Genomic DNA, 26,740 nt, shown 5'->3' with positions numbered 1-26,740 from the left:
GGAAATGTGTGTACACTGGAACTCGGGTTGCTTACGACTAGACTGGCAGAAGCGAAGCTTCTGGCTGTAGAAGTGACGTCGGGGGCTGTAGGCAGTTCCTTGTCAATGGCTTTCAAGGAACATGTATTTCTGTGGAAGAGCATGCTTTGCAGAGAGCGTCAGGTGTTACGTGCTTGGATGATGCAGGTGTTGACTCATTAACTAAAACCCAAAAGAACTCTACCTGTGAAGATAGTTCCTACATACAGTGCACTTTTAAGGGTGATAAAGGTTCCTGTGCTCAGAAATGTGAAGTGGTTGTTTTTTACCAAAAGATCTTTAAGCCAGTGTATTTGAGCTCTAATTTTAAAAGTAGCTTTTTGCATGGTAATAATAACATACCCTTCAGAACAGGGACACCTATGGAGACTGTCACAAGCCCAAAGGCATAATGAGTCTGTACCAAGTATCATAGAAACACCTTCTGGCTCCAGAGGGACATAGATGGGGACAGGCAGTGAATCCTGCTAGCTGTGCCAGGGAGCTTGAGGTTTTTTTTTTTTTTTTTTTTTTTTTTTTTTTTTTAAACTGTATTTTGCCACTGTAGTGGTGAAGGTTGTGGAAAGCCCTTCTTTTCCTTTTGGAGAGTTTGTCGTGTCGTTACCTAAAGTCATTATGTTACGTAACATGTTCTGTTGAGCTAAGATGTTACAGAAGTGTACAATCTGAAGTGTACAATGAAAAATGGGTGCAGTAGCACACTGCAGTGCATTAAGGATAGGGATAGGAGGGGCTATTGTAGACCTAGCTTGCTTCTGTACTTTTCATGGGCCATAAGCCTTATACACACAGATTTGTTGTGTTAGAAAAATATTATGCAGTTTTCCTTTATGTGGCTTGGATCTACACAGAGGCTGTTCTTTAGGTTGACATATTTGTATTTTGCATCTCTGGTAAAAGAAAGTAATTGTTTTTTATAGTGAGTTTTGAATAGCTGATGTGGTTGCATCTGTAACTGTTTTCCTTTGGGCATTTTTCCAATTTCTATCTTTCATGGCATTGCTTTGCACCTGGATTAACTTGTTTTCTTATCTTTGTTCTCTATTACTTTGGAGTCATCTTAACTGGATGTCATCTTTGCTTTAAATGTTGTCAGCCAGCCAGGTGTGCCTTTCTTTGCTGCAATACCATAGTGAATCAACATATTTGCTATATCCATAGCAGTTGCTAGATTCTGTGGGGTTTTTTTTCTTGTTTAGACCATTTCAGAGGGATGCTTGCTGTTCATTGTGTGCTGACTGAGAGCATTCTGAAAATGATGCTTGCAGAACTGAGATACTAAGAAAAAGAATCATGGAAGTTGTCTATTTGTTTCCAGTATCTGAGTTAAACCTTAAGAATTTCCTGGGGATGAGTGGTGGAACATCATGTTGTGGATTATCCACCTGGAATATCGAGCAGTTGATTCACATGAGTAGAGGGCTGTCTGGATGGAATGATTGGTCAAGGAAGCATCGCAATCTGGGACAACACAGTGGTGCAGGAGTGCTTTAATTTGATACGGTTAAATTGCTGTACGTGCTGAATGAACTTGATTGCATGTGGCGCAAGGTAGCTCAGATGCTTCCCTCCCAAGAGATCCTATGACTTGGGAGTTTGTAAGGGATTTTGAAGATTTTGGACAAAAAGTAGTATATAAGCCTGAGTTAGAAGTTAAATAGAGTACAGTTCTTTTGGTATTGGTGGTTGATTACATATATGACATTTTAAGCTTTTAAAATGTACATAGGTATCCTGTTGAAACAACTGCTGCTATCTTAGCCAGGAAGTTCACAATTTGAAATTGGTAATTTGGAAAAGGCAATTTGTACTCAAAATGAATGGACATAATTCTGCTTGGTTCTGTTGAGATACTGGAGTCCATTATATAAAAATGTTTATTGTTAATTATTAAAAAGGAAAAATTTAGTGCATAGCACTAACATTTTTTAAGAAATTATTCTCCTGGTCCTGCCTCCTGCTCCACTCATCAAAATGCTGCTGTGAAGTGACCAACAGTGCAATTCCTGATAGATAGAGACCGCTGTGGTAAAGGAACCTGTTTTTACTTGCAACGCTATTATTTATGAAATTTGACGCTTAGATTTACTGGCTTTGCATCAGTTGGTTACTATGGTTATGTGCTGAACACTGAGCAGGAAGGGACTCCTTGTGTTGTAACAAGGTATAAGCGTTGAAGAGGAGGAAGATGCTCCATGTCGCAAGTCCGTTTTTGAGGTTACCCTTTGTACTGTTGCTGTCACTTAGCCCTCAGTTCATACTTCTTGAACAGGTTTGAGATACCCCTGAGCAGGTGATCTGTTCTGTAAACTTGTGCTCCATGGATTTAGCTTTTTAATTTAAGGAATTGCCTTAAAGTTCTCTATCTATTACTAGATAATATTGGTGCTAAACCTTTCTTTTTTTGGAGGGGGGGGGAGCGGGGGGAGGAGGAGGAGGAGGAAGGTCTAAGTAGCATTTTCCCAGTTCTGTTTGAAATGCCCCGATGATTGAGCTCTCAGGGCAAGGTTTTGTCGACAGTTGAAGTGATTGCTTTTAGCTGTTTGCTACTTTCTAGTTTCTCTAGGGATGTGGACCACAGTGCTCTGTGCTTGTCAGTTGAAGAGTTTCTTTCAGTGCAGAAGGCAAGGTGACCTTATGCCTGACTTTGATACTTATGTGCTCTGACACCAACCTGATTTGTAACCTCCTAAAGACCAGAATCTTTTCCAGCCTAGATTGAAGTTGTGGGTCAGTAAGACTGAGGAATACTTTGCCCTTGAATTCCTTCCATTGAACATGTAGTTTAACTATCCTGTTTAGCAGACTTAATTTGAGGCAAGTGTGTTGAGATTATTTTCTAGCTTACTGAGGAAAACAGATACTGCTCTGCTGTCAGGGTTTCATGGTAAGAAAAGTACTAATTTGATGGATAGTGAGGATGCTGGAGGTTTTGCATCTGCTTTACTCTATCTGAGGCACAGCATACTAGCTTCCAGGTCTTCCTTCTGGACTAATTGTTTTAAACTTGAACTAGTTGTTGAAACCTTGACTGAAGTGTGAGGGCACACTGCTGACACAGCACAAAATACAGGCCTACTTGCAAATTTGTGGAGATGATCTGAAAACAGAACTTAGGAAGAGAGCGTGTGTGTGTATGTGTGTGTAAAGTGTGTGTGTGTGTATTTTTTTTTCCCTAGAAAGACATTTTATCAGTGTAAACGATGGTGATGCATTCTTCATGTTCTTTGTGGAACATAAGAGCTAGGAAGTGTTCTTGCGTTTTTTGAACAACATTCAAGTTTTGGAAGACATCAAGTGGAACGTTAGTAGTGTTTTGCAATGCATAGGGTTTTATAAGACTTTTTTCTGTAGAACTACTGGTGCACTAATGGAGAATCATTCATGGAATAGCTGAAGTTTTTTTTTCTTCCATCTTCTGAATATCAGTCATCTATGTGAATATAAAAAAGGAGAACACAGTAACTGTCCCTTAAATATTTGCTTGGCTTTGGGAGCAGCATCTCTGCCTTCTAGCAAGTTGTGTGTGCATTTTTTGATTTCTAAGATCATTATCATTAATCAGGCACTTCTTTCCCATTAATGCTGTAATTTTATTCTGAGGCACCGCTTTCGTTGCAATTATTGCCAAGACTGTTCTTAATACAACACACCTTATTTCACAGCAACCTTGTAGAGTCCAGTTGTCAAAACCAAACAAAAGTAATTACACATCCTGTGTCATGTCAAATGTAATTTGAGAAAGCACAGTTCTTCCCTGGGGTAAATCTAATTTAGTTTACTGCATTCCATCTCTGATTGGTTACCTTGGTTTTCTTTGCAATTAGAAGAGAAAATATCTGAGTGTTGGGTTCTTAATAGCAAGTTAACCATAAGAGATTTGATTAGTTTCCTGACTGACTTTGGTCTGGTTCATAGGTTGTGACCTGGTCATTTTATTAGCTAAATTGAGAAGTGTCTCGTATGAGTTCCTTTGTTTTTCTAACAAAATGTCTGTTCGAATCAAAGTTGATTTTTATGCAGCCAATACATTTATTTATCATCATAAAGCATCTAGTTTCTATTTTTAGATCATACTTGGAATAAATTACATGTTATGCAAATGAACATGATGGCTCTTTCTAAGCTTAGGCAGTTTTTTTATTCACCTGTTTTTTTATGCTCTTACTTTGCAGTACAGAAGTTAATTTCCATTATTTTAAAATCTTGTTTTTTAAAGATTGCGTATATATTGAAAGTCGCCGGCCGAATACCCCATATTTCATCTGCAGCATTCAAGACTTCAAACTGGTAAGGACAATTTTCACATCTCCCCCTTCTCCTTTTCCCCACCCTGTTCTTCACTGAGGTGGTAATATTTCTTAGTGTCTCTTCTGTTAGCTTCTTCTGAGTAAACATAACTTTTGTAGTGGTAGCTGTTTTGCTGTTAAGACAGCGTTCTGTCCTAGTATAGATTGAGTTTGTTGATTAACTGGGCTGTACAGTTCAAATTGCAGTTGTCGTCTTCAAAAGGTTTTGTAATCCGCACAGATACTAACTTTGAGTGTTTTAGGGGAAATTATGGCACAATAAACTAACAGTTTTTCGTCTGGAGCTAAGTTTGGCAATGCCTTTACCTCTAGTACAGGATAAGCTTTACGTAGTGCAGTTGTGAAAATAAAGTACGCACTGGTAGCCTAACATTGATACATCTCAGCTTATTGATGGACCGACAATTGAAGGTGCAATGAGACTAAACCCATGTGACAAATGTCTATGGATGAAAGAAAGAGCATTTAAGAATGCTTTAGTGCTTTCTTCTTCTAAAAATAAAAACTCAGAACAGAGGAGCTGGAATTGTGATTTGCCTTCTCTTATCCTAATTTTTACACTTAAACATGTTCCTTTCCAGTCTGCCGTGGCTACGCGCAGAACCCCTTGCTTTGTGTGCAGTGCAGAGCAGGAAGCCACTGCCTCTGTGACACAAGTGAAACGTGTGCTTGTTTTGGACTTTGCAGTGCTTTGGGTAGTGTAAGGATATTTGAAAAAAGTAACTCTGTTACTACAGATCTTCCTGCTGTTGTTTTACTGAAAGGTCTGACCTTATTATTAATATATAGTCTATTGATGTAGATCACCCACAATATGTTGTTATCAAAATGCATCTTTCTTTTCCCAGCTTTCCTGCTCAAACCTTCCTTTTCCCTCCTTACAATTTTTTGTGAGACTGCAGTGAAGGAGAGCATGCTTCTTTATACTGTCAGTGTTAACTTTCTTCAATATTTATGTCCGTGCCAGTGCTCGTTCTCTATCTGTGGTATTCATACTTCTGCAGGTAATTTTTCTTAGATGTCTATGGATTCTCAGAAATCTTGGTAGCTCTCTGCTACTTGAGCAACTTCTTGTTGTGTCCATACTTGCTGCCTTTCATTGATTTCCAATAATGACGATACACTGTGGAAAAGAATTTTTCTTCATTTTTAATGGAGTTGCTAGATTTTTAGCTCACAAGTTCTGATAATGCATTAAGCCTCATTTGTACTTTGCACATTAGCAGGTGCTTTTGTGTTTGAATGGAATCTCTCATGAAATGCTGAATTACAATGTGATAGTTGCCATTCTGGGCAGAGGCTCCTGCTGAGTTACATTAATTGCTCAGGGTATTAACAGCAATAAAAACTGAAGCTTCTGCTGTAGGTATTAGTCTAGTACAACACATTAAAGCTGTCTGCAAAACTATGTGGGAAGTATAGCACGGTGTGTTTTGATACCTTTTTTTTTTTGAATTTTTAGATGGTTTCTTTTCTCATGTTTTCCATGCACAAAGAAGATGACAGCAGCGTTGATGGCAATTTTATGCTTTTTTTTTTTTTTTTAAAAGAGAACGTTGTTATTGCTTTCTACTTACTTTTGCCAGCTCCGAGTTCTTTAATTTCCCTGCTATTATTTCTGGTGTCATATGTACAGGAACTTTTTAAAATTTTAAATAAGAAAGACAAAAATAAAAAAAAACCCTGCTGCTGATTATGCTAGCAAATATTAATCTTCAGTGCATTTGTCACTGATTTAACCATTAAGGGAATGGGGGAAAGGAAGGATGTACAGTGGAAAGGACACTTGAATCCCTATTCTCTTAGCAGCAGATACCAACAAGAAAAGACTCTTGTTTTGCCTTACCTAAACTCGTCAAATGAAGCAGGGAAGGAAAAGTCAACAACTTTGAAATGTCATCTACTAATTAAGTACATTATCATCATGGTTTTCATAAACTAAAAGTTTTTGGCTGTACTTATCAGTCTTATCTTATACTTCTTATTCCTCTAGGTGCAGTTCAGGCATAGGACCTTTTTTACTATTTTAATGCTCGAAACAAGGGCTGTAAGCTTTCATTAAAAAAAGGGGGGGGGGTAAGGAGGGAGGTGAGAGTTAAAATGACAAAGTAAATGATGTGTCTGATACATCTGTGCTATCTTGAAGGGTAAAATGTACTGAGAGTCATTTTTGGGAAGAGGCTAGAGTACCATTGCTTTCATTCATAAAGTAAATTGAGGTTTATTTCTTTTCTTCCAGCAAGATCTTAATCATGATTGGATATGATTTTAAGTTGGTTGTGGATCTAGGAATTGGTTCTGTAAAGGCTGGCAGTATCTTCTAGTTTATCGTTCAAAGCTTCGTTTTGTTTGACAGGTGGGAGGAGGCAAAGAAGGCAGAACAGAATACTTAATTCTGGAGTAATGTATACCCTGTAAGTGGACTTGCTCCCCTTCATGTTACTAAAGTTATGCTAGAAAGAGCATCTCTGTGGTTAGAACTGTTCTGCCTGCTTCACTTTGTCAAATAAGACCGGAGTGATTTAGGAAGATGGGGTGAGATGACTTCCAAAGTGAAGTTAAACTACTCCAGAAGTGCAGGCATTACAGGTAATTTCAGAGCAGATTGTGTCTAGATCTTGCGAGTCAGAGAAACCTGTAATTGTCCTTACCACATGTGCTCTTTGCAGTTCCAGCAATTATGGCAGATAAAATGGTATATTTTCTTGGTTTAATTTATACTTGCATCACAAGTTTTTCTTGACATGTTAAGATGAATCAGTTCTACTAAAAGAAGCACTAGAGGAACAGGTCTTCTGATTTTTCAGAAGAAAAATCATCTCACTAATGGCCATTTAATCCTACTGATGAAGCTTTACTGTCTGCCATTTTCTCTGTAATCACTATTACTATCCTGTTTTTTGTTGCTTCACATGGAGAGCTGTGATGCTGGAGTGGTGTTTATTCTGTTTGTGAATTAGTTTTTGTGCTAGGATAGGCTGAGTTTGGGAGGAAGAGCAGCAGATTGGTTCCCAAGCTCATTATGGTCAACTGGAGATCATAAGCTAGCTTTTCAGGTCTCTTTCTTCAGCCAGAAAATCAAATTGTGTGTCAAGGCTGGCCGGGCGGGGAGAAGTTAAGTGATTTGATAAGTCCAGATTAACTGTGTTAGGAACTGTCACAGGTAACATTTGTCCTCCTCTGCCTTAACCATTTCTACCTCAAGCTTTCTGGGATTCATATCAATAGCTTCATGGAATTAAGTAGTAAAATACAATTATCTTGATGTGTTGTGTCTTAGAGAAACTGTCATCAAGAAGGGGCACTTCAGGTAACAGTTGCATCTCTTCTGGTCTGCCATTGCCTCCATACTTCCATAATACAGATTTTCTGTGCAAGATTGACATCATTCAAGGATGTGCTTAAAGCCTGATATGTTTTGGGGGGAAGAGAGCTAAATAACACCAGCACCAAAAGTATGCCAGGAGTACTAGTACTGCTCTGCTGGGAGAACCTCCTGGCATACTTAAAAACAAACAAACAAAAAGTAGCCCCCCATACAAAAACAATGAATGTTCCAGTGTCATGTTGAGAAACTGCCTTGAAGGAACAGATGTTGATTTGAAACCTGAAGGAACCCTATAAAATACTACTAGGTGATAAAGGTGATGACAGGAGGGACTTCTCTTCCTTTTATCTCTTGTCCTTTCCTACTTCGTAGTGCTAGTCATGAGTTTGGAAAACCATTTGGGGTTCAAACTTGCTTTTTTTAAGGACAAATAAAAGATCGTATTTGCCTGTCAATAAAATAAAAATTGTTGCAGGTATGCAGATTCTCAGTAGCTATATTTTAGCTTTGAAAATGCCAAACTTCATCTTCAAACACTTAGAATCTGTTTAGCGTAGTGAGTTTTAGACTTTGAGAAGGAAAGTACACCCGTAGTTCATGGTCAGACTTGATAGTTTTTGTTATAGCTAATTCTCAAAGGTATTTTGAAGGAATGGTGTTAATGTAATGCTTTTTCTGTATGTGGGTGTGTGGTGGGTGTTGTGGTGGTGTGGTTGTGTTTTTTTTTTTTTTTTTTTTTTTTTTTTTTTTTTTTTTTTTTTTAAAGCCTGTTTCAGGACATAAAGAAGGATGTCCAGTAAGGTTCAGAGTTGAGGAAACAGATGATATGTTAGTCTTGAAAACACAAATGCCTATCAACTTTCTCTCCTTTCTCCAAGCTGTGTGTGGTTCCCATAATTGCCAGTGAATGCCCCATTGCTGACCCTGAGCCTCTATCTGAAGGGCAGGGAAGGGAGCAAAAGAAAGTTGTCAACCTCACAAACTGGTTTGGAGTCTGTTGTCACAATGCCTCCTTTCAAATACAGATGTCAAAGTAGCTTTCAAAGAGATTCAAGTTGGAAACAGCTATTTTAAAATCCTTCCTGAGAAGCCTGTGCATGCGCATGGAAGTGGCAAGTTCAATTTGTAGGGAGCTAAGATGATTCGCAACCCCCCTTTTTTTTCCACTAGTGACAAATGTTAGAATACTCTTAGCAAGAAAGCTATTGAGAATAATTGCTCCTTCCTTGAAAGCTATTTATAGCTTAAAAGCATAAAAAGTACAGTGGGGTTACTTGCAGCTTGTGGGTATATGAACTTGCAAAGGCTTTTACAACGTGCTCCCTTTTTGCCTTTTGTGTTTGTTTAGGACCCAACTTGATAACACACGTTTAATGATTCACAGCCCAGGCCTGTTCCACTTGGAGTTCAGATTTGTCTTCTATTCTTGGAGGCTTAGGTGAGGCTTGGGAAATCTTTTGTCCTACTAGGCATTTTCATGTTGTGTAATTTCAGAAGAACTGCTTGCAGACGTACTGAGCACTCGTTGAATTCAGTTGAAGGGGAGAGTACTCAACAGCTGGAGGAACAAAGACAGGAGTTTCCAAAGGTGCTGCCTGGTCTGATATCTTGTGACTCTGAGTTGCTTCTCTTTTAACTGAGCTTGTACAAATAGGAATTTTTTTATCAGTGCGGGTGTGGTAAGCATGAATGGAAGATACGTTAGTAGTTTGTGGCAGCTTAAGCTCCCAAGCATAAGTCTTTGTAAGGAAGCTTTCATTTCTGTCCATTTTTCAGTGGAAGAGTCTACAATGACAGCAAATGCACTTGCTTCTACTTAGTCTCTCCATAGAAAGACACTTGAATGAATACCTCCTTCTCCTAAATAGATAAAATTCCTTTCTTGTGCAGTATTATTTTTAGGATCCAATCAAATTCAGTGCGTGTTTAGGACCCAAGCAAGGGTTGGGAGTCAAGAGTACGGCAAGAGTGAGTATTTTTAAGACAGAATGTCTTCAACCTCCTCTGTTATTTTTGTCTGTCTGAACTTTAAAAAGGCTGCTGGCATCCAGAAGCTGGGAGGGAGTGAAAACCTGCTTGTACTTTTCAGCTTCTGACTGCCTGTGGGGATCAGAGATCTGGGTTCAAAATCCAGCTGCTGGTTGTAGGAACATTTTGGCTTCAAAAGTTGATACAATTTCAAGATCAACGTGGGGAGGAGATAGCAGGGAAAACATGCGGAGATTTTTTTTCTTTCTTTCTATTTTTCCACAAATTAGAAGAGCAGTGTTGGCCCAGTCTATCCATTGAATTAGATGCTTCCTTCTACCATTCAAACAAATCCTGTTTTTCATAGGTCGTGTTCTTCAGCTTTTGCATTTGAACCTGTTCTGTCTTCATATAACTGGGAATTTTGCCACAACTACTGTATCTTTAGTGGTCACTAACTGGGGTTTACTGAACTTATTGAACACCCATATGGAATTTACTAATTTTGACAAACTTTCTTTGCATGCATTCTGTGTGACAGACCCTCTAGAACTGATTACCAGTATCAGGTACTCTGATAGAAGCACAGTGATTTTTATTTTTTATTATTATTATTTTTTAACTGGAGATTTAAATGTAAACATGATTGGTGGTCCTCTCTCAAACCATCTCAGCTGTGTTTGAAACAGGCTCTACAGGAGGCCCGTAAATCTTCTGGCAGTCAGGAGAATTTAGCATAAAGGTAATTTTACTGATTGTTCTTTAAAGGCAAAGACTGCTGCCAAACCCACTGTAGCCTGATCTGAACCAGATCTAGTTGGCAGAGCTTCCTCTGTGTGCAGAGATCTGTTAAATTCCAGACACACACAGATCCAATACAGTGCAATAATAGAGCTGCTGGAGAAAAAGATTGCAGGGTTCCAGACAATATGATTACTTTACCTTTTGATTATACTAGATGCCTTCACTAATAGACTATTATTTGTTAATTTAGCTTTTGTAGGATAGCACTGATTGCTACATAATTTAAGTTTCTTCATGGAAGTGTTCAGGTATACATGTAGGGTGGGTGTTGTGCACCGATCACAACAGAGCTTTCAGGAATGCATGTGTGCTCATTTATAAACCTGAGCCTAGCACTGGGATTTTACCAGAAAGTTTGATTTCTGCAACAGCAGTTACGTGGTTGGCTAACCTGTTCTGTTGGAGGAAAACAGCAGGACCTGGAGAAAGAAATTGAAAAGTAGGAATGGAAAGTGTTCCCTGTGAATCTGTCTTGATTAGACAAGGAGGACTTTTTTCAGCTGCCTACAGTACCAGCCTGTTTGCATACAAATTACATGGGACTGGAGCAGGCATGTTCGCCAAAGCAAAAAGATGTGCGGTGCTTAAAGTGAACTTTTTTTTGTTAAGGGAATGCTGTGCTGTACCACAGTGTGTGGTTCATTTTTATTGCACCTGTGTTTCTCCCTGTTCGAAGAACAAGATGCCCTTGTGTCCGAGTTGGATTGCTCACAGTACCCCTTCTTATCCAGTGCTCCTGGTGCGCTCTCTAGGTAGCAGTACTGTCGGAGTGATGTACCAAAGGTACAAGAATACGTGTCTAATTCTTGACTTAATCTTGCAATGCTCTGTGGTTGCACTGAATTTCTAACACAGGTGTTTAAATGACAACACACTGCAGTCATAAATACAATTTTTCTAGTTCATCATGAAGTTGAGAAAGGGCCACTCTTGGAACATACTTTTCTGTTTAATTTGACATGAGTCAAAAATCTTAGAAATCTAAAGACTTCACAGAGTATTTCTAAATACTCTCTGGTATTACAAACGTTAATCAGTTCCGTAGACAACAGCATAATGATGGCTGAGTCATTTTAGTTGGTAATAAAGAAAAAGTGGAGAGGTGAATTGTCTTCAGAGCTAAAGATTAGAGCTGTAATAATTCTGAAATAAGCAGTTGGGAATCAAATGTCTCTTCCTCCCCCAAATACTAATTTTCCAGCACTGATACTGTCTTTACTTATTTCACACAGTCATTCAGAAGTAAGCCCGATTTTTATGGTTACGGTTACCCTGCCCAGTTTGAAGGAAGGGCCTTTTCAATAGGCTGGAAGGAATGGAGGCAGTATCTGCTGTTAGCTAATAGGCTATAGCTAACACGAAATATCTAGAAAAAAATGAAGCGCTCTGTTTTAACATACATCAGTGACTTGCAGAAAGAGCTATGGAAAGTAGTAACTTGAAGTGTGGTGTGTGTCTGGTGTGTTGTTGGGTGGGTTTTTTGGTATGTTTTGGGGTTTTTTGCTTCTTGTTATTAGATTGGCTTGATAAAAAGTAAGAGCCTCCTCTGTTGTTGATGATGCATCCTGAAAGAATTGCCTACAGGAGTAAATCTTGTTTAAAAATAAAATCCAGCCCTACCAATGTCAAGTGGACATCCTGATCTCTTGTCAAGACCTGTTTCCTTTTGCAGTACAGGTGGCAGCACTTTCCTCTATTTTCAGGAGATTAGGGGAAAGACAAGACCCTGTATTTTGTTTTCACTTTTCAGAAAATGAGTGGCTTTCTGTTGAGTGTTGAGGTAGGCTGCTGGACCGATTCATAGGGCTATGTTGGTAGGGCTAGATATCTTGAATCATCTGCCATCTGTTTGGATCTGCCAGCAAGGAGGCATTCCAGAAATTTGCAAGGAAGTAATTTATTTGGTATCGATACCTATGCCCTCCGCAAGCCAAGGATTGCCCTGCCACCTGCTCTTCCCAGTGGCACTATGTCTGCATGTATGCTTTCATTAAATGGCTCTCAGTTGAGCACCAGGTGTTATCTATTTTGGCCAAGGAGATTGCCCTTCACGAAGAAGTGACTGTGATAATGTGAACTTACACGTGGCACAGGGTTAGGTTAGCTTTTTATCCCCCCCCGCCTGTTACATACAACAAAGTCTGCCTAAGGGGATGCTCTGTGAGAGTGTGTGAGGGAGAAATCCAGCATGACTGTTCTTTACATCCAGTGAAACTGATAAAAGCGACTTTTTCCATCTGTGCAGAGGAGCGTAGAAGTGGGCGTTCTGCAGTGAGCTCTTGGTCTGTCTGGTTGTGTGAACTGCCTCCTCGGAAGGCAGTAGCAGCAGCTCAGTAGCTTGTGCACAAAAAAGCCTGCAGTGATGGCTGAGAGATAATTTTATCCCAAGAATAGTCACCTCCTCACCTTCAGTAACTCGACATCTTAAATACACAACACAACAATGGTGATGACATTTACAATATGAATGTTTATTACGCGGTACATCCAAAACCCTACCTGTCCAGCTGTGATTACTTTACTCAATTCAAAAATAATGAAGAGCCATGGGTGCTGACAATATGGTATTGTGTATGCAGACTTAACTAGTGAAAGGAGATTACCAAGCGTTAGTGCTTTGAAGAAAAGAAACAGAACATCATGCAGAACTGAATAACTTTTAGTTTCCTTCACAAACAATAGAATACTGGTTTGAAAGTGTAGCTAGTCACAGAACAGAACTGTGTATTTACAAGTGTATTGAATATAAAGTACTCATTAATTTACTGAAACAAAGGCAGTTCCAAACTGCCTCTTAAGCGAAAAGGGAAAAAAGCCACATCCAAACTGAAAAAGAAAGCAAAACTATCAACCAAGAAGTCTATATGCTTTTTTTCTGCAGTAATAGGTGGAAGTGAAGTAAGAAGTTAAACAACGATCAAAGGACCAGTGCTGACAGCCAAAAAAACCAAATAGCTGCTGATATTACTAACAAGATATCTCTGACCATGACACAAGTCAATGTATACAAAGAAAATAAATTTTGTGAATCTGCCCTCTAATTCTGTCATCTATACCCTTTTTCTAGAATTTCTGTTGTTTGATAAATGTGTCCAAATTTCCTTCTTAAAGCTTCCCTTTTTCCTCTTAAAAAAAAAAAAAAAAAAAAGAGTGAGAGAGAACCCAACCAGCAAATGGATTTTAGCAGCATGCTTCTGATTTATCATGTTTTGATTTAATTTTGTGTCACATTTAAAATGCTAATGGGCTACACTTTGAATCCGAGCATCAGAGAGAAACTTGCATTGCTTTTAAAACAGAAAAATGGTGCATTTGCCATATAAAAGAAAACATTATTAGTTGTGATGCAGTTGCCCTTTGTGCCTGTATGTTTACTTGATTGAAGCATCTTGACTGTGATGCTTTCTCCTTGAAGCCTGATTTGAATGGAGTATACAGCTTGATTGCCCCAGGGCCTTGTAACAATTTATAGTCTGGATGGAAAGGCAGAAGTGCATAAAAAGACAGTTGTGAAATGCCGCTTGTGTCCTGTAATAGAAAATCTGTGTATGATGACCTTGGCTATAGGGGCCTCTGGGATCATTTTACTGTGATCCAAAGGGTTATAAAATGCAAAGTATTGCATCTTACCTGGACTAAAAAGGAAAAATGAAAATAAACTAAACTGTTTTTTTCTGAATTATGTGGTGTAAGCTTCTTCTCCCTTGCCTTCTTCCTATATATGGCCCTGCATTTTAGCAAACACTTTAAAATTAAGGTCTGTTGCTCTATGTACTTTTATAGGAGATGATGCTTTTGAATGCAGATATCTGGGTGAGGTTTCTGTAGCCACAAGCGCTTATGTATTTAAAAGCCTCATTCTGTTTGTAGATGAATTGATGTTCTGTTCCTGAACCGCAGCTGAATTAATTTGTGGCTAATTTTTCCTGGCCAGTTATGAGGCAGCTTGACCTTTCCATTTTGGTGTGGAAAAAATGCTGATTAATATAGATTCTGGCTTCCCCATATTCATCATTGCTTTATAGCCAAGAAAAGGCTGAAAGATTTTCTTTCTACTCAAAACCTCTGCTAGAGCCACTGTCCCATGACTGCACAATCCTACCTTCAGCATGGATAAGTTTGCTGTTAAGATTGAGCAGGCTTGCTAATAAAAGAGATAGACAGATGAGACATTTGAAGGAGTACTAGATTATTTAAAATAAAAAACTTAGACTGCAAATGAGATTGGCTGTTACCTCTAATGTGAAGCAGCTTGAAATGCTGCTGCTGCTGTGATTACAGTGGGGCATGTGTGGGGAAGGAGATTAATATTAAAATGTGGGTATAGGGGGTTTTGGAGGAAGGAGCAAGGAATGATGAAGAATCAGAGGTGACAGTTTAAGGATTGCATGGCAGGAGCTGCGCAGTGATTAAATTCACTGATGCTGTCATTGAGCTGTAAGGCTGGAGATAACATTCTCTCCCTGTGCTGAAAACAAGAATCAATACAAACTCCTTGACAGGGGCTAAATTATTAAATAGAGCCTTTCTTACAATGTTTCATTATCTGGGATTTACCTCAGCTGGTGATTTGTCAGCAGTGCAGGGAGATTTGCTGGGCATTTTGTATTAAAATCATTCCAGATGCATATGAATCCATTTTGATAATTCCTTTCCTTTTTACAGTCTTCTGTATAGATTTGTGATTATCTTCTGTCCAGATGGCACTTCAGATTTTCACATGGATATTAAGCTGTGGTACACAGGTAGGGTTAGGTCTTATAACACACAAGTGTACGCGTGTGCACACATACACATATATAGGAAAAAATTGTTTCTGTAATAACAGGTTGCTCTTATAAAGTGCCAAATTGATTCGTTTGCCATCCATGTGTTAAATTATCAAGATATTTGGAATGTCTTTCAGATGAGAATTTGGAATTGGAGAAGGGAGCACGGCTGCTCTGTGGACGTGTAACTAGTGGTTAATGTGGGTGTTGGAGTTTGACTGAACTTAATAGAAAAATATTGCAATATTCTTTTTATTTTGTTGTATGTCATATGAAGGCAGGTGCAGAAACCAATTTTTAAGTGGATAAACCAACATTTCTTGTGCTCCCAGAGCACACAGGGTTATGTGAACACGTTATATTCAGACCTGGTTGATGTTGGCAGATATCTGTAATTTCATCAGTGGGATTATTTTGTCAAGTAGAGTGTTTAGTATTTCTGTGGGGGGTTTTGGTTTTCTTTTTCCGAGTAGCTTTAATAGTGTAATACACTAATACAACTAAATTAATTTATACAGAGCTAAGATGTCATGTGTCATAATCACACCATCTTTTGGAAGGGAAGAGAGCATTCATATTTGGGGTTTAAAACAGATGGTAGCATTGTTAAGAACACGGATTAAACAGCTGGGAGTTAGGAGTATATGTACATAATTTTAGGGCTCAACTCCAGCTCTTCCTCCATTCCCTTCCATATGGCCTAGATTTTTACAATTCAAATCCAGACCTTGAAACTTATCGGTTATGGGGGGGGAAGGAACAGAATAATCTGCACTTTTTTTTTTTTTTTCCATGGGATCGCCCTCTTTGTTGTTTTATTTGCTGAGGATTTTGCACCCCTGGGCATTCAGAAGGCCAGCAATTGGTATTTTCATTGCTGGCTTCTTGCCACACGATAAATGAAAGCTGTTCTGGAGGCTGTTGAGGATTCACCCCAACAAAAGATCTGTGAGCTCTTTATCTGGCCAGTGTGAGTAGCTGCTGAAACCCCTCCCGGAACAGAAGAGCCATTTGCACATCCCGCACTGCTACCAGTGGTGAGCTGCTGCTCTGTGTCTTGCCTATATCCCAAAAGAGATAACATGGCAGATAGTGGCTTGAGGCTGTGTCTCATGGTCGTTTTCCGCTTTTTTTCAGTTGGCAAATTGCTCCTATTCACTGTAAAGCTGTTTTGAGAGCTAACTTCTGTATAAAACAGAAAAGGGAATTCTAAGAATTACAGGAACTAACATAAGATTGGATGTGAAATCCCATGCTCATTTTGCAAAATTGCTGTTGTGTTATTTTACCTAATTTAAAGGAAAAAAAAGAAAGAAGGAAGCACAATCAAAACAAATTCCATTAAAACCCCAAAATGCTCTCTGGCTGGGAGCCAAGGACAAAAGCAGATCCTGGGCAAAGAGGCTAAAATAAAAAGATATTCCTCATGGTAGTAGAATATAATTAGGATTGCTGTTGTCATACTGTGTTATCAAGAGGGAGATATATGTAGCTATTAATTTGTGTATAAGAACACCTTTAATTGCAGTGACTTGACAAGAACTACTGAATTTACTTGCAACCTTCTGTACACTTGTCCATATTCTCAGTTGTGGAAGCCCTTTTTCATGACAGTGTAGCCTTCAGCACCTTCTCCTTTCTTTTGCACTGTCTTGTTTCTTTCCTAGTTATCCAAAGTAAACCTAGCTACTTCCTACACCTGGCATTAATGTAATTAGCTGCCAAATAAATCCGTAGTTGTCATCTTGAAAACGTGGGGGGGGGGGGAAAGAAATGTGTTATTTCTAGATTTATAAAAATATACATATATATATATATATTATGTATACATAATTATGTATAAAAATATATATTTTTATATATATGTATATAAATAAAAATGGTACATTTGCTGCTTTACATGTAGCATGAGCAATTGGAGTTGGAACAAATATAGCCATATCCTCTAGTGTTGAATAGTGAGGGCATCTGTCATGTTTAATAATGCTTCTGACCTTTAGGATTATTGAAGTTGAAATTTTCTCTCTGGTCATTTGGGGGTACTTGAGCACTGTCAGATTTCTTGTGTCTGTGCTAGGTCTCCAAAGATACATTGTTACGCTTCATAAGTCAGTGAAGATAATTCATTAAAGAAATTTGTTTTCCCACTTTCAAAATGGTTTTCTTTAAGGAAAGTAAAATGTCATTGCAATCACTAAATTTCAGTGGACTTGGTCACCTTTTGCTGGGAAAGGGTAATCTCTCTGGCTGGCTTCATCCTGCTCCTCAAGGTAGAATAATAGCTTATCTTGTGGAAAATGCTCAGTATAGCATGTGGGAGGGGTAGGACATGATAAACATCCCACCACCAGCTACCCCAAGTGAGATCTCTGCAGTTCATGACTTCGCTGGGGAGTTGCGTTTCAGTTCCGCGTTATCGCAGCTGTGGAACTATCCTGCCAGCTGTGGGGTGGGTATGGTTAGGGCAGCTTCGATGTGCACGTTTGTCTTGCTAACCTTAGAGGTCCTATCTTAAAAATAAAACGTAGGAGGAGGAGAATAATGCAGAATGCGTGAAGTTGGAGAGTAATGTAGGAATATGTGAAGTAGACGTTTTTGATTCTCCAGCTACCTTGGAGAAAGTGTGATTAAGTAAAACATCACTGAGACTGACTAAAGCTTTTGTCCTGAGTGCTTTAGGATTTCAGTTGTTTCTAATAGTGTGTGGTGAGATGTGGTAAGTGCCTGTGGTGTCAGCAGCCTTGGGCAGAGAAATCTCACCTGAATCCATTTAGAGATGTATTTGTAATCAGGAATTTATGTTCTTCCTCCCCTGTCCCATTTTAAGATGGCTGGACTCTGCCTGATCTAAAAATCAGCCTGTGGCAGGCTGCTGGTGAGAGGTGCAAAAATGCTGGTTTGTGTAGAGGGAAAACAGTATGAGTGCTCTTTGAATACCTGGGGTGTGATCTGTGTTTGCGTGGCCGGGGAGGCAATTGATCTCCCCTTTCAGTACAGCGTACAGACAGACCGAGCTGCTGAGGAAATGCTCCGGGTGAGCTCCACCTCATGATTGTCTAATGAGAGTTTCAAGCTTTTTTGCAAATCGTGGGTGGGGTGGGTTTTTTTTTTTTTTTTTTTTTTTTTTTGCCTCCTATGCAGAAGGCAGACATGAGGTTTGTGTACTACCTAGGGCTTCTTTAGAGAGCCTGAATGGGACTTAGGGGCTGGCTAGTTGTCTCTCCGCATGAGCCTGAAACACAGGTTTGTAGTAAATGAGATGACTGATTCTTTCCTGTACCCAGGACTTGGAGCAACTAAGACATAGGGATGTGATGGATGTACGTTTTTGACTCTGTAGTCACTGAACACTGATCCATGGAGAATTTGAACTTGTAATTTTGATTAAAGTGATTGATTTTTAAATCACCCTGCATACATTTTTTGGTCATTAGAGAGTATTTAAAAGGAAAATAACTGTTAAATTAATGTGCAAGTGTCCTCTTCTGCTTTCTGGGGAGAGCTTCTCTGTTTCTTTTTCTCTTAAGTTTATTCCTTTATGTCTTGTTTCTTCACACATTTTGAGCCTAAAAAATGCAGAAATAAAAAAAAAAAAACCAATTTGTGGTAGGCAAATCTTGAATTTCATTTGACTTTTTTCCCCTATGGAAGATATACAAGCTGTATTGCTGTGTAAAGCATTTTCTATTCCATCCACTTGTGTTATGTATTGTTGATACAGCTCATGTAAGGGACGCTATACGAAGCAACAAAACTGCCTTTCCCTTTATTGGTAAAACGTCCTATTTAAAATAACAAAATGCTGGGTGCAATTACAGCGTGAAATATAAGGCAGACATCCAGCTAAATGTATCCTAAAGGATCCTTCTCAAAAATAAAGTTTTGGCACTCAAAGATTTAAAGGAGTAAAAATATGAGTAAATATCTTTCAGCAGCCGAAATTCTAATGGCAGGTTGTGATGATGAGAGAGGACTTGACTCCTGCAGACTGGTGAATGGAGCTCTGGACTGGGACTCTTCACGTGGATTTTATTCTTGTATTTGATCTCCCGTGAGTTTCTTGAGATGGGTCTTGTCCAATATTTGACTTCATTTTTTTTTTAATCAAGTGATGAGATATTAACCACAATAATGCCCCCACAGTGTTCTTTGGCTAAAGAATGCTCTCTAAAGGTGGTTGTCTGTTGCCAGGCATCATAATATAAAAATTTGGTTGAAATGAGCTGTATAAAATGATCTGTTGACTTGAGCAGTAACGTGACAGAGTCACAGGAGAGAATACCTGTTCTTCCCCTTTTGTAATAATGAGGAGAAGTTGCAAAGAGACTGAGTGAAGGTGAAGTAGAGCTGGGTGTTTTGATTAAAGTGTTGGGAGGAGCTATGGAAATATCTTGCAAAGCTGTCTCTGCCATCAAAATTGTGTGTGATATCAACACTCTTCCATGCTCCCATCGTGATTTCCAGGGAGGGGAGAGAAGTTTTGATTATGTTTCTGACTACTTGAGCTTCTGCCCTTGATTCTCAGGTCAGATAGCACTTGAATAACTTGATTCTAAGAGTACAGCAGACTAGTTTTCTATTGGAAGAGTGTTTTCTCTAGTCCTGTCTTGGAGTTAGTGGCACCAATGACTTTCTGCTTGTTCGGGAGAACAGGAGAAATGCCACCTTCCTGTGCATGACCTAGTGGCAAACTGGGGGGGATAAATGAAGTACTGTACAGTTAAGGGCATGCTGATTGCTGGCAGGGAGGGGGTGGCCAAAATCAACAACCTTCATGCTGTTGGCATGGTGGCTGCTTTAGGAAGATTGTCTCCTATGGCCGCAAAGGTGTTGGTCAGAAGACTAGCCTTTTCTCTATTGAGCTCTCCCTGTTGCCATCAAAACCCAGGCAGCTGTCATCCTGCCTGTTTAAGATAGTGTTAGGAACTAATCTGAAAGGTATCAGACTCATACCATGTCAGTCTTCACAGGGGCAGTGCGTAACTGGGGTTTTTTGAAAGGTGGAGCTTTTAACAGGACTTTACTTAAACACATATCAAACTGGGGCAAAATTTGCTTTCCTCTCAGGAGCAGTGCTGACTTCACTTGCTGGAAATAGTTGATTGCCTCAAGACAAGAGTTGAGACAAAACTTAATAGTAAGGCAAGAAAATTATTCTCATGCCCTTTTCAGTATGAGAAACCTCCTATGATTAACCTATTTGACAATTTGTAATTGTTTGGACCAATGAATTCCAGGTATGTTTACTCCTTTTACTGTTCATAAAATGTTTATCTTTTCACTATGAGTTTGTGGCATGTCAGGTACTTACCATATTAAAGCTTCATTGCTTAAAAAGAATAGTGGTCTTTAAGCATCCTAGGAAGTTTTTTAATCTTTGTGTCAAAACCTAGTTATAAGTGATAAAATCTTTTATCACTTTATTCTTTTTCCAAATGCACGCTGTTACTCAAACACATCTTTTTACTAATTTGTTGTTTGCATGTAAAGTGGGGATAATACAGTTGTATAGATGTATATCTCTTTTGGTTATCAGTATGCTTTCTATGATTTTTCATAACCTTCTTTGCCATTGCCCAGATAAGTCTTGTTCCTCAGGTCAATAAACATGTTAGAAATATCAGAAGGGTGAAGAGAGGTAAAAGAGGGACCCTAAATTCAGCCTGATGTCATGGAGCTCTTTGGAAATTCTTGACATTTTAACACAAAAGATGGCAGTTGCGGTTAATATCTCACAATCTCAGGATGTATATGGGCTCTTTGCTGGGACAAGGGTTGGAATCAGCCTAAGGACCAGTGCAGCAGGCTCTGACCTAGGGCATTATAAGATTTGACCAGCTGTAGAAAAAAGACTGTTCTGTTTACAAATCCCTTTCTTCTTATATCAAACATATCGCTAGGGTTGTTGAACTTTTGGATCTTGCTCTTCTGGATTTCATGGCTAGCTGTTTGTACTGTGCTGTATGCTCTCTTTTGCAGTTACGATTTCCATGAAGTGGACTCATTACTAGTCGCAGTGAGTGGGAGGGTTTTGGCAGGTCAAATAATTTAATTCCTTACGACACTGAATTTTAAAGGTGTTGTTGCTGGCCATGTCTCATACTGATGAGGGGGGGTGTGTGCGGGGTAATGATTCATCCCTTCTGCTGTGGTTTGGGATCAGAATTCCAGTTGATGTCTGATTTAGAGAGTTTTTTTTTTTTCCCCAAATAGTCTAATAATACCTAAGTGCTTGCCCTTACGCTTTTATGCTCCGTATCCTTATTTTGGTAGGAAAGCTGACTATTGCTTTACAGTGAGTGAACATCCTAGAAATCTTTATCCCATGTTTATGACTTAGAATGCAATATGCACCTTCACAAAATGTGTAAGAGTATACAAGGAAACCCTGCAGTGCAACTTCATCTATACAACAGTGCTTTCATGCTTGCCAAGGTTCTTAGGTAGCCTAAGGCCACTTGGCAGTTTTACTGGGCTGTTTACAGGTAAGCGTGCAGCAGGACCAGCAGTAAAGGTGGCATTTGTGTGTTTGTCATATATACAAAAAGGAAATAGACAGGATGGTTCAGATGGGATTTAAACATAACCTTGGAGAAAGGAAAGGAGACTGAGCATCAATACCAGGATTATCACTTTAGAGAAAAGAATTGCAGCTGTTTGCACCCTACTGGCTGCAAACATGGCTGGAATGTTTCTTTTATAGAAAGAATCAAGTGATTAAGATAAAAGAATAAACATAATTCACCACTGTGAAATATAAAAACATAATTTATGCTCTGTTTCTACTGTAGTCAAGATTACTGACCTGGGGCTGTTGAACTTCCTCTTTATGGATCAACAAAATGCTGTGACAATTTCTGAGGGAATTAGTCTCTTTGAGTTTAAAGAGACAGAAATGGGTCTGCTAACAAGGACCAGCTTCAGTATGTGCTTTCATATTCTTCATGTTTAAAAAAAAAGCCTATTAGGTGCTTTAGGTGCTTTGATATGTCTGAACCTCAGGACCTAGTGAGACAGAAAGAAGGTGCATAATATATATCATCAGACAATGTGTGCAATGCATATCAGGAAATCTATGCAGAAAGTTAGTCCCTTGACTGCTTTTCAGTGTCTGTTACTGACAAGACTGAGAAATGTGTTTCCCAAAAAAGGAGCTATTATTTCAAGGTGTTTGTCTTCCAGTCCGACGTGTTGTAGTGTTTTACATATTTGTATTAAAATTTTTCATAAATCCAGGAATTCTTGCTCCCTGTGTTGTGATCACAACCGAAGGATGTTGTTATGGCCAGTGCAGACTCTGAGTGTTTCTTTGTAAGTCGTGAGGCAAATTTGTGGGGAAACTTTTGATAACCATATACCGATTTCAGATGCTGTTTCTGTGTGCTTTTCTGGGCCCTCAGAACATTCTCCTAGAGTTAGCTTTTGAGTTTTGAAGCAGTTTGGGCCTCTAAGCTAAAAACTTCACACTCTGAAGTGCAAAATTCCATGAACTGTGGTAAAATATCATCATAAATCTTTCATCTGAAAACTGCAGCTGTCATGACTCTCTCTGCAGTCCTCCAGTGTCACCTGCTACTTGGTGCAGTTTTGTCTTTTGCCTCGTCGTCACTTCTGACGAGGCTGGGCATGTCCTTTGGAGGTGCTCCCTCCTCACGCTTTGACTGTTTCTGATGCCGAAGCGGGTGGCTAATACAGTAGCTTTAGTCGGTGTTTAATGTTTGCATTTTGATGCCTAATGCAGAAAGGTGATTAAACCAAGGGTGCTATTAGCAAAAACATTGGGCCGGGAAAGCAAGAAGCTGACAGCGTGTTTGGAGCATGCCTGCATCTGGAAAACATTAACTGTATAATAAATATTTAAATTGGGATAATATTAAATTATATTCAAGATTTATGTAATTGTTTATATAGTATGCTGTATTATTGTACTCACTGGCAATCATTTGTCCTATAATTTGCGTACACTAGCTTTCATTAATTCGAGTGTTGGAAAATAGCTTGTCATAGTGTGGTCTGTGTCAGTGCATGTATATATTTAAATTTTCTAAGGTAATGACTACTCGGGTGGCTCCATCTGTTTACGGTCAGGCTCCCTGTGAGCTAGCACTCTTATTTCCCTCCTACTCCAAGCGACGTAGGCAGACCCATCCAGCCTGTGTTAGGGCCCATGGTCTGTGTCCTGGGATGGCAGAAGTCACAGTAGAGATAGTGTGGCCAAAACTGAAGACAGTTGCATAAGCTTCTCAAAATTAAATATATGCTCCTTCAGTACTGATTTAAGTGGGCTTCTCCCTTTAATACAGGCATCAAAAGGGGGGCAGGAGGGAAGTGTCTAGTCATACTTAGTGTCTACCCCCCCCCCCCATTTTTTTCAAATGCATCTCCTGTTAAGCATCATCGAGCACTAGGTTGATGCTTTTCAAGACTTTTTTTTTTCAAGTCATGCTGAGAAAATTGTATCTGGTGAAGGAAAACTGTGATCTAAATAACAAGCTATCTCTAACACAGTCAAATAAGGTTTTACACATTTGCTTAATAAAAGTTTTAGTAACAGGTTTTTTTTTTTTTTTTTTTTTTTTTTTTTTTTTTTAATGCAAGTTGTTTCTATTTTGTAAGGTACTCTGCCAGTTCCTGCAATTATAGGCAATGGTTGCACACAGAATTCTTAATCGGGTGTCCTGTTGTTTTTAATAAGTCTTTAAAAATTGCCTCTGATGAGAAGCTTAGTATAAACCCTCATGTGCAGAACAGTGGGAAAGATATAAACTTAGAGCAGCAATACATGCTGGTTTCTGAATCAGGAGCATTTCCATTTGGCAAAGATGGGTTCCATCCAATGCACCCAATAATGAAGTAAATTAATTTGAATTCTGTAAGGGAACTGAATATTTTATAGAACTACTAGTTGGTCTGAAAGTGTTTTACCTCTGTGTGTGTCTGAAATCACATCTTTATTGTTTTAAATGGAAGCTCTTGGTATCTTAAATTATTAAAGTCACGGTTTTGTAAAGATTATATTGCCCAAGACAGATGATTAGCCTTAGTTTCATGGATCAGCTTGGCTGTCTGTATTCACTTTAGTATTAGTTTGAATGAGGATGGCCCAGAGAAAATGTATGTACTATATATTAAAAAAAGTATATATCTTTGTCCAGATGATTCCTTTTCTTGTATGTATTCTTAATTGTCTGTGTGCTCACACATGGCTTTTAGCACTTGAGAAAAGGCTTTTTTCCTTTTTCTGTTTCTCCTAACTTTTCCTTTGAGCATTTTGCTTTTATAGCAAGTAAACACATCCATTTTGTTCTCCAGTGTAGTTATTTCTGATTTTAGCATTTTCAATATCTAGCTATTTCCAGATGAATGGAGGCCATCTTTCCAATCTACTGGTTTAGATTAGATTGCAGCCTGTGGACCTGGTTTCGGGTATATTTATTTAGTACTGATTTACATATAAATACAAGGGAAAATATAAAGTTCTGTGCTGCTAATGCCAGCTACTGATAGGGCAACAGATAGCAACACCCTGCATTAGAAATTCCCCACGTAGTAAGATAGTCATGTCTTCTAAAAGTTGAAAATTGTTTAAGGCAGTTTTTCCATTTTTCTTGAGTAGTTGCTCTGGTTTGCTTTGCAATAATTACTGATGTTTTTAATTAAGGCCATATCGTTACCGTGCTTATCAGCCAATCTCTGAACACAAGTGTGGAAAATTGAATTTTTTCTGGCTTAAAATATTAGCTTTTTATACAGTACAGTATATGCTAGGTGCAGCTTTTTAGAGGATGTAAACATTTAAGTGACTGACCGTTTATATCACTAGCAGTTGTTTACATCCTCTAGGAAGCTGCACACGGAAGCATTTATTTTCCAGGCATTTATTTTCTAAATACTTTGTTTTCTCATTGTAAAAGCACTTGGTTTTGTGGTGAAATAGCCAAGTTGCAGGATTTTGCTGATCAGTAGTCTTTGCTTTTTCTTCTCTTTTCTAATTTTAAAACCTAGCTTGCTACAAAGGCAGGCCAGCTTGTGGAAGCATTTTAATTTTTCCTCTGTCATAAAATCCCCCTAGCTACTAGGTGATATTTTAACAACCATATATGACTGTTCGAGCTCTGCACTGGGTTTGCAGAGTAAACTGGGGATTGTTTTATCCTTTCAGCTCTTGCTATCTCTTTGTTAAAAGGCAAACCCCTTAGTGAGCATTTCAAGAAAATGTGGCCCCTTGATATTTAAAAGGTGAGAAATCTATTTAAACTTTATATGCTGGCTTCAAACAGTCCCACTGCTGTGTGCTGCTTGTTTTAATGGTGGTGATAGAAACTGTGGCTCAGCAATTAGATTTGAGCTGTATACCAAAAATGACATTTAATGGCAAATGTCAGGTGTAGTCTGAATGGTATCTTCATTTCAGTATTGCTTTTCTTTAGGTTAATACTTAGAAAACCTTAATGGAATTTAATTACCAGAGCATATATTCAATGATTAGTTAAATGCATTTGTAATACCATTAGTTGTTAGGTAACCGTTTGCTTATTGTGCTTGACACAGAGTGTATTTGATTTACAATGCGTATCGTGTGCAGTGCAGCAATAGAAATGCTAATAAGCCACTGTGTTAAGGAGGGTCGCTATCAATACTGTGTCAGCAGCTTGCTGCCAAATTTCTTTCAGTGAGAAAGACATAATCTGTAATCAAAGTGGAGTTTGTGCAAGCAGCAAATGTGAACAGAAACGCTGTGATCACAAATAGTGCTTACTGCTTTCTTTAGTAGTGATTTTAATTACAGCCTATTAATGAATCCTCACCTCCCTTTTTTTGTATGCAGCTTTCATGATATTTGTAGAAATAACTGAGATGTGGCAGCATCTCAGTGTTGCTTCATCTGTGTTTTTGTGCAGCAAAGTTGAATTATGTACCATGTATATGTACATACAGAAAATCGACAGCTTGTTATGTTATGAAGATTTTTCAGCATAAGTCTGATGTAATGTCTTGTGGGTATCACATGGAGAAGTGGCTTGCCAAAAACTAAAATAATAAGCCTGGATGGACCCAGCTGACTGTCCACAGGCACTGAGTGTGTCTGTTCTCTGCTCCCCTCGGTGAGGGGTTTCAGAGGCGATGGTCAGTGTGGCTGATCTTGGACCTTCGTGGAAGCAGCACGGGCTAACCAAGTTGATTTGCACCGATTTCATGTCATGTATTTGAAATACATGCATGGTTGGGATCTGCTGGTGTAGACAGCTGCTTATTTTCCCCAAGAAAGGAGCAGTCTATAGGGGACAGCTTTTTGTGCTAAAGAAGCTTTCGTAAGAGGGGAGGGGGGAAAAAAGAGTGGACACTGTCTTCTAGCCCTGTCAGCTACAATTAAACAGGCTTGTTTGTGGATAGTTGTACACTGTAATAGTGCGGTTACTTTATGTTTTTGCTCAGCTCATCTGACACTGTGAACCACAGATGGGATTCAAAGAACATAAAAGGGAAACGGAGCAGAAAGATACCACAAAGGGATTAAATGA

General features: G+C 38.9%; 1 protein-coding gene across 5 annotated transcripts in view; it reads left to right on the top strand.

Moving 5' to 3' along the window:
* RERE (arginine-glutamic acid dipeptide repeats) overlaps nt 1-26,740 on the top strand; it is a 262,953-nt gene that overhangs the window by 96,197 nt on the left and 140,016 nt on the right. For all 5 annotated transcript variants that reach the window (XM_064525537.1, XM_064525536.1, XM_064525532.1 and 2 more), the window contains exon 3: nt 4,259-4,329. In XM_064525537.1, the coding sequence (XP_064381607.1) occupies nt 4,259-4,329 (71 nt within the window). The remainder of the gene's footprint in view (nt 1-4,258; nt 4,330-26,740) is intronic.

The sequence above is a fragment of the Dromaius novaehollandiae genome, chromosome 24, assembly GCF_036370855.1.
Source record: "Dromaius novaehollandiae isolate bDroNov1 chromosome 24, bDroNov1.hap1, whole genome shotgun sequence".
In the NCBI taxonomy this organism is placed as follows: domain Eukaryota; kingdom Metazoa; phylum Chordata; class Aves; order Casuariiformes; family Dromaiidae; genus Dromaius; species Dromaius novaehollandiae.
The sequence above is the reverse complement of the archived record's forward strand: the minus strand, read 5'-3'. Positions and strand labels throughout refer to the sequence as shown.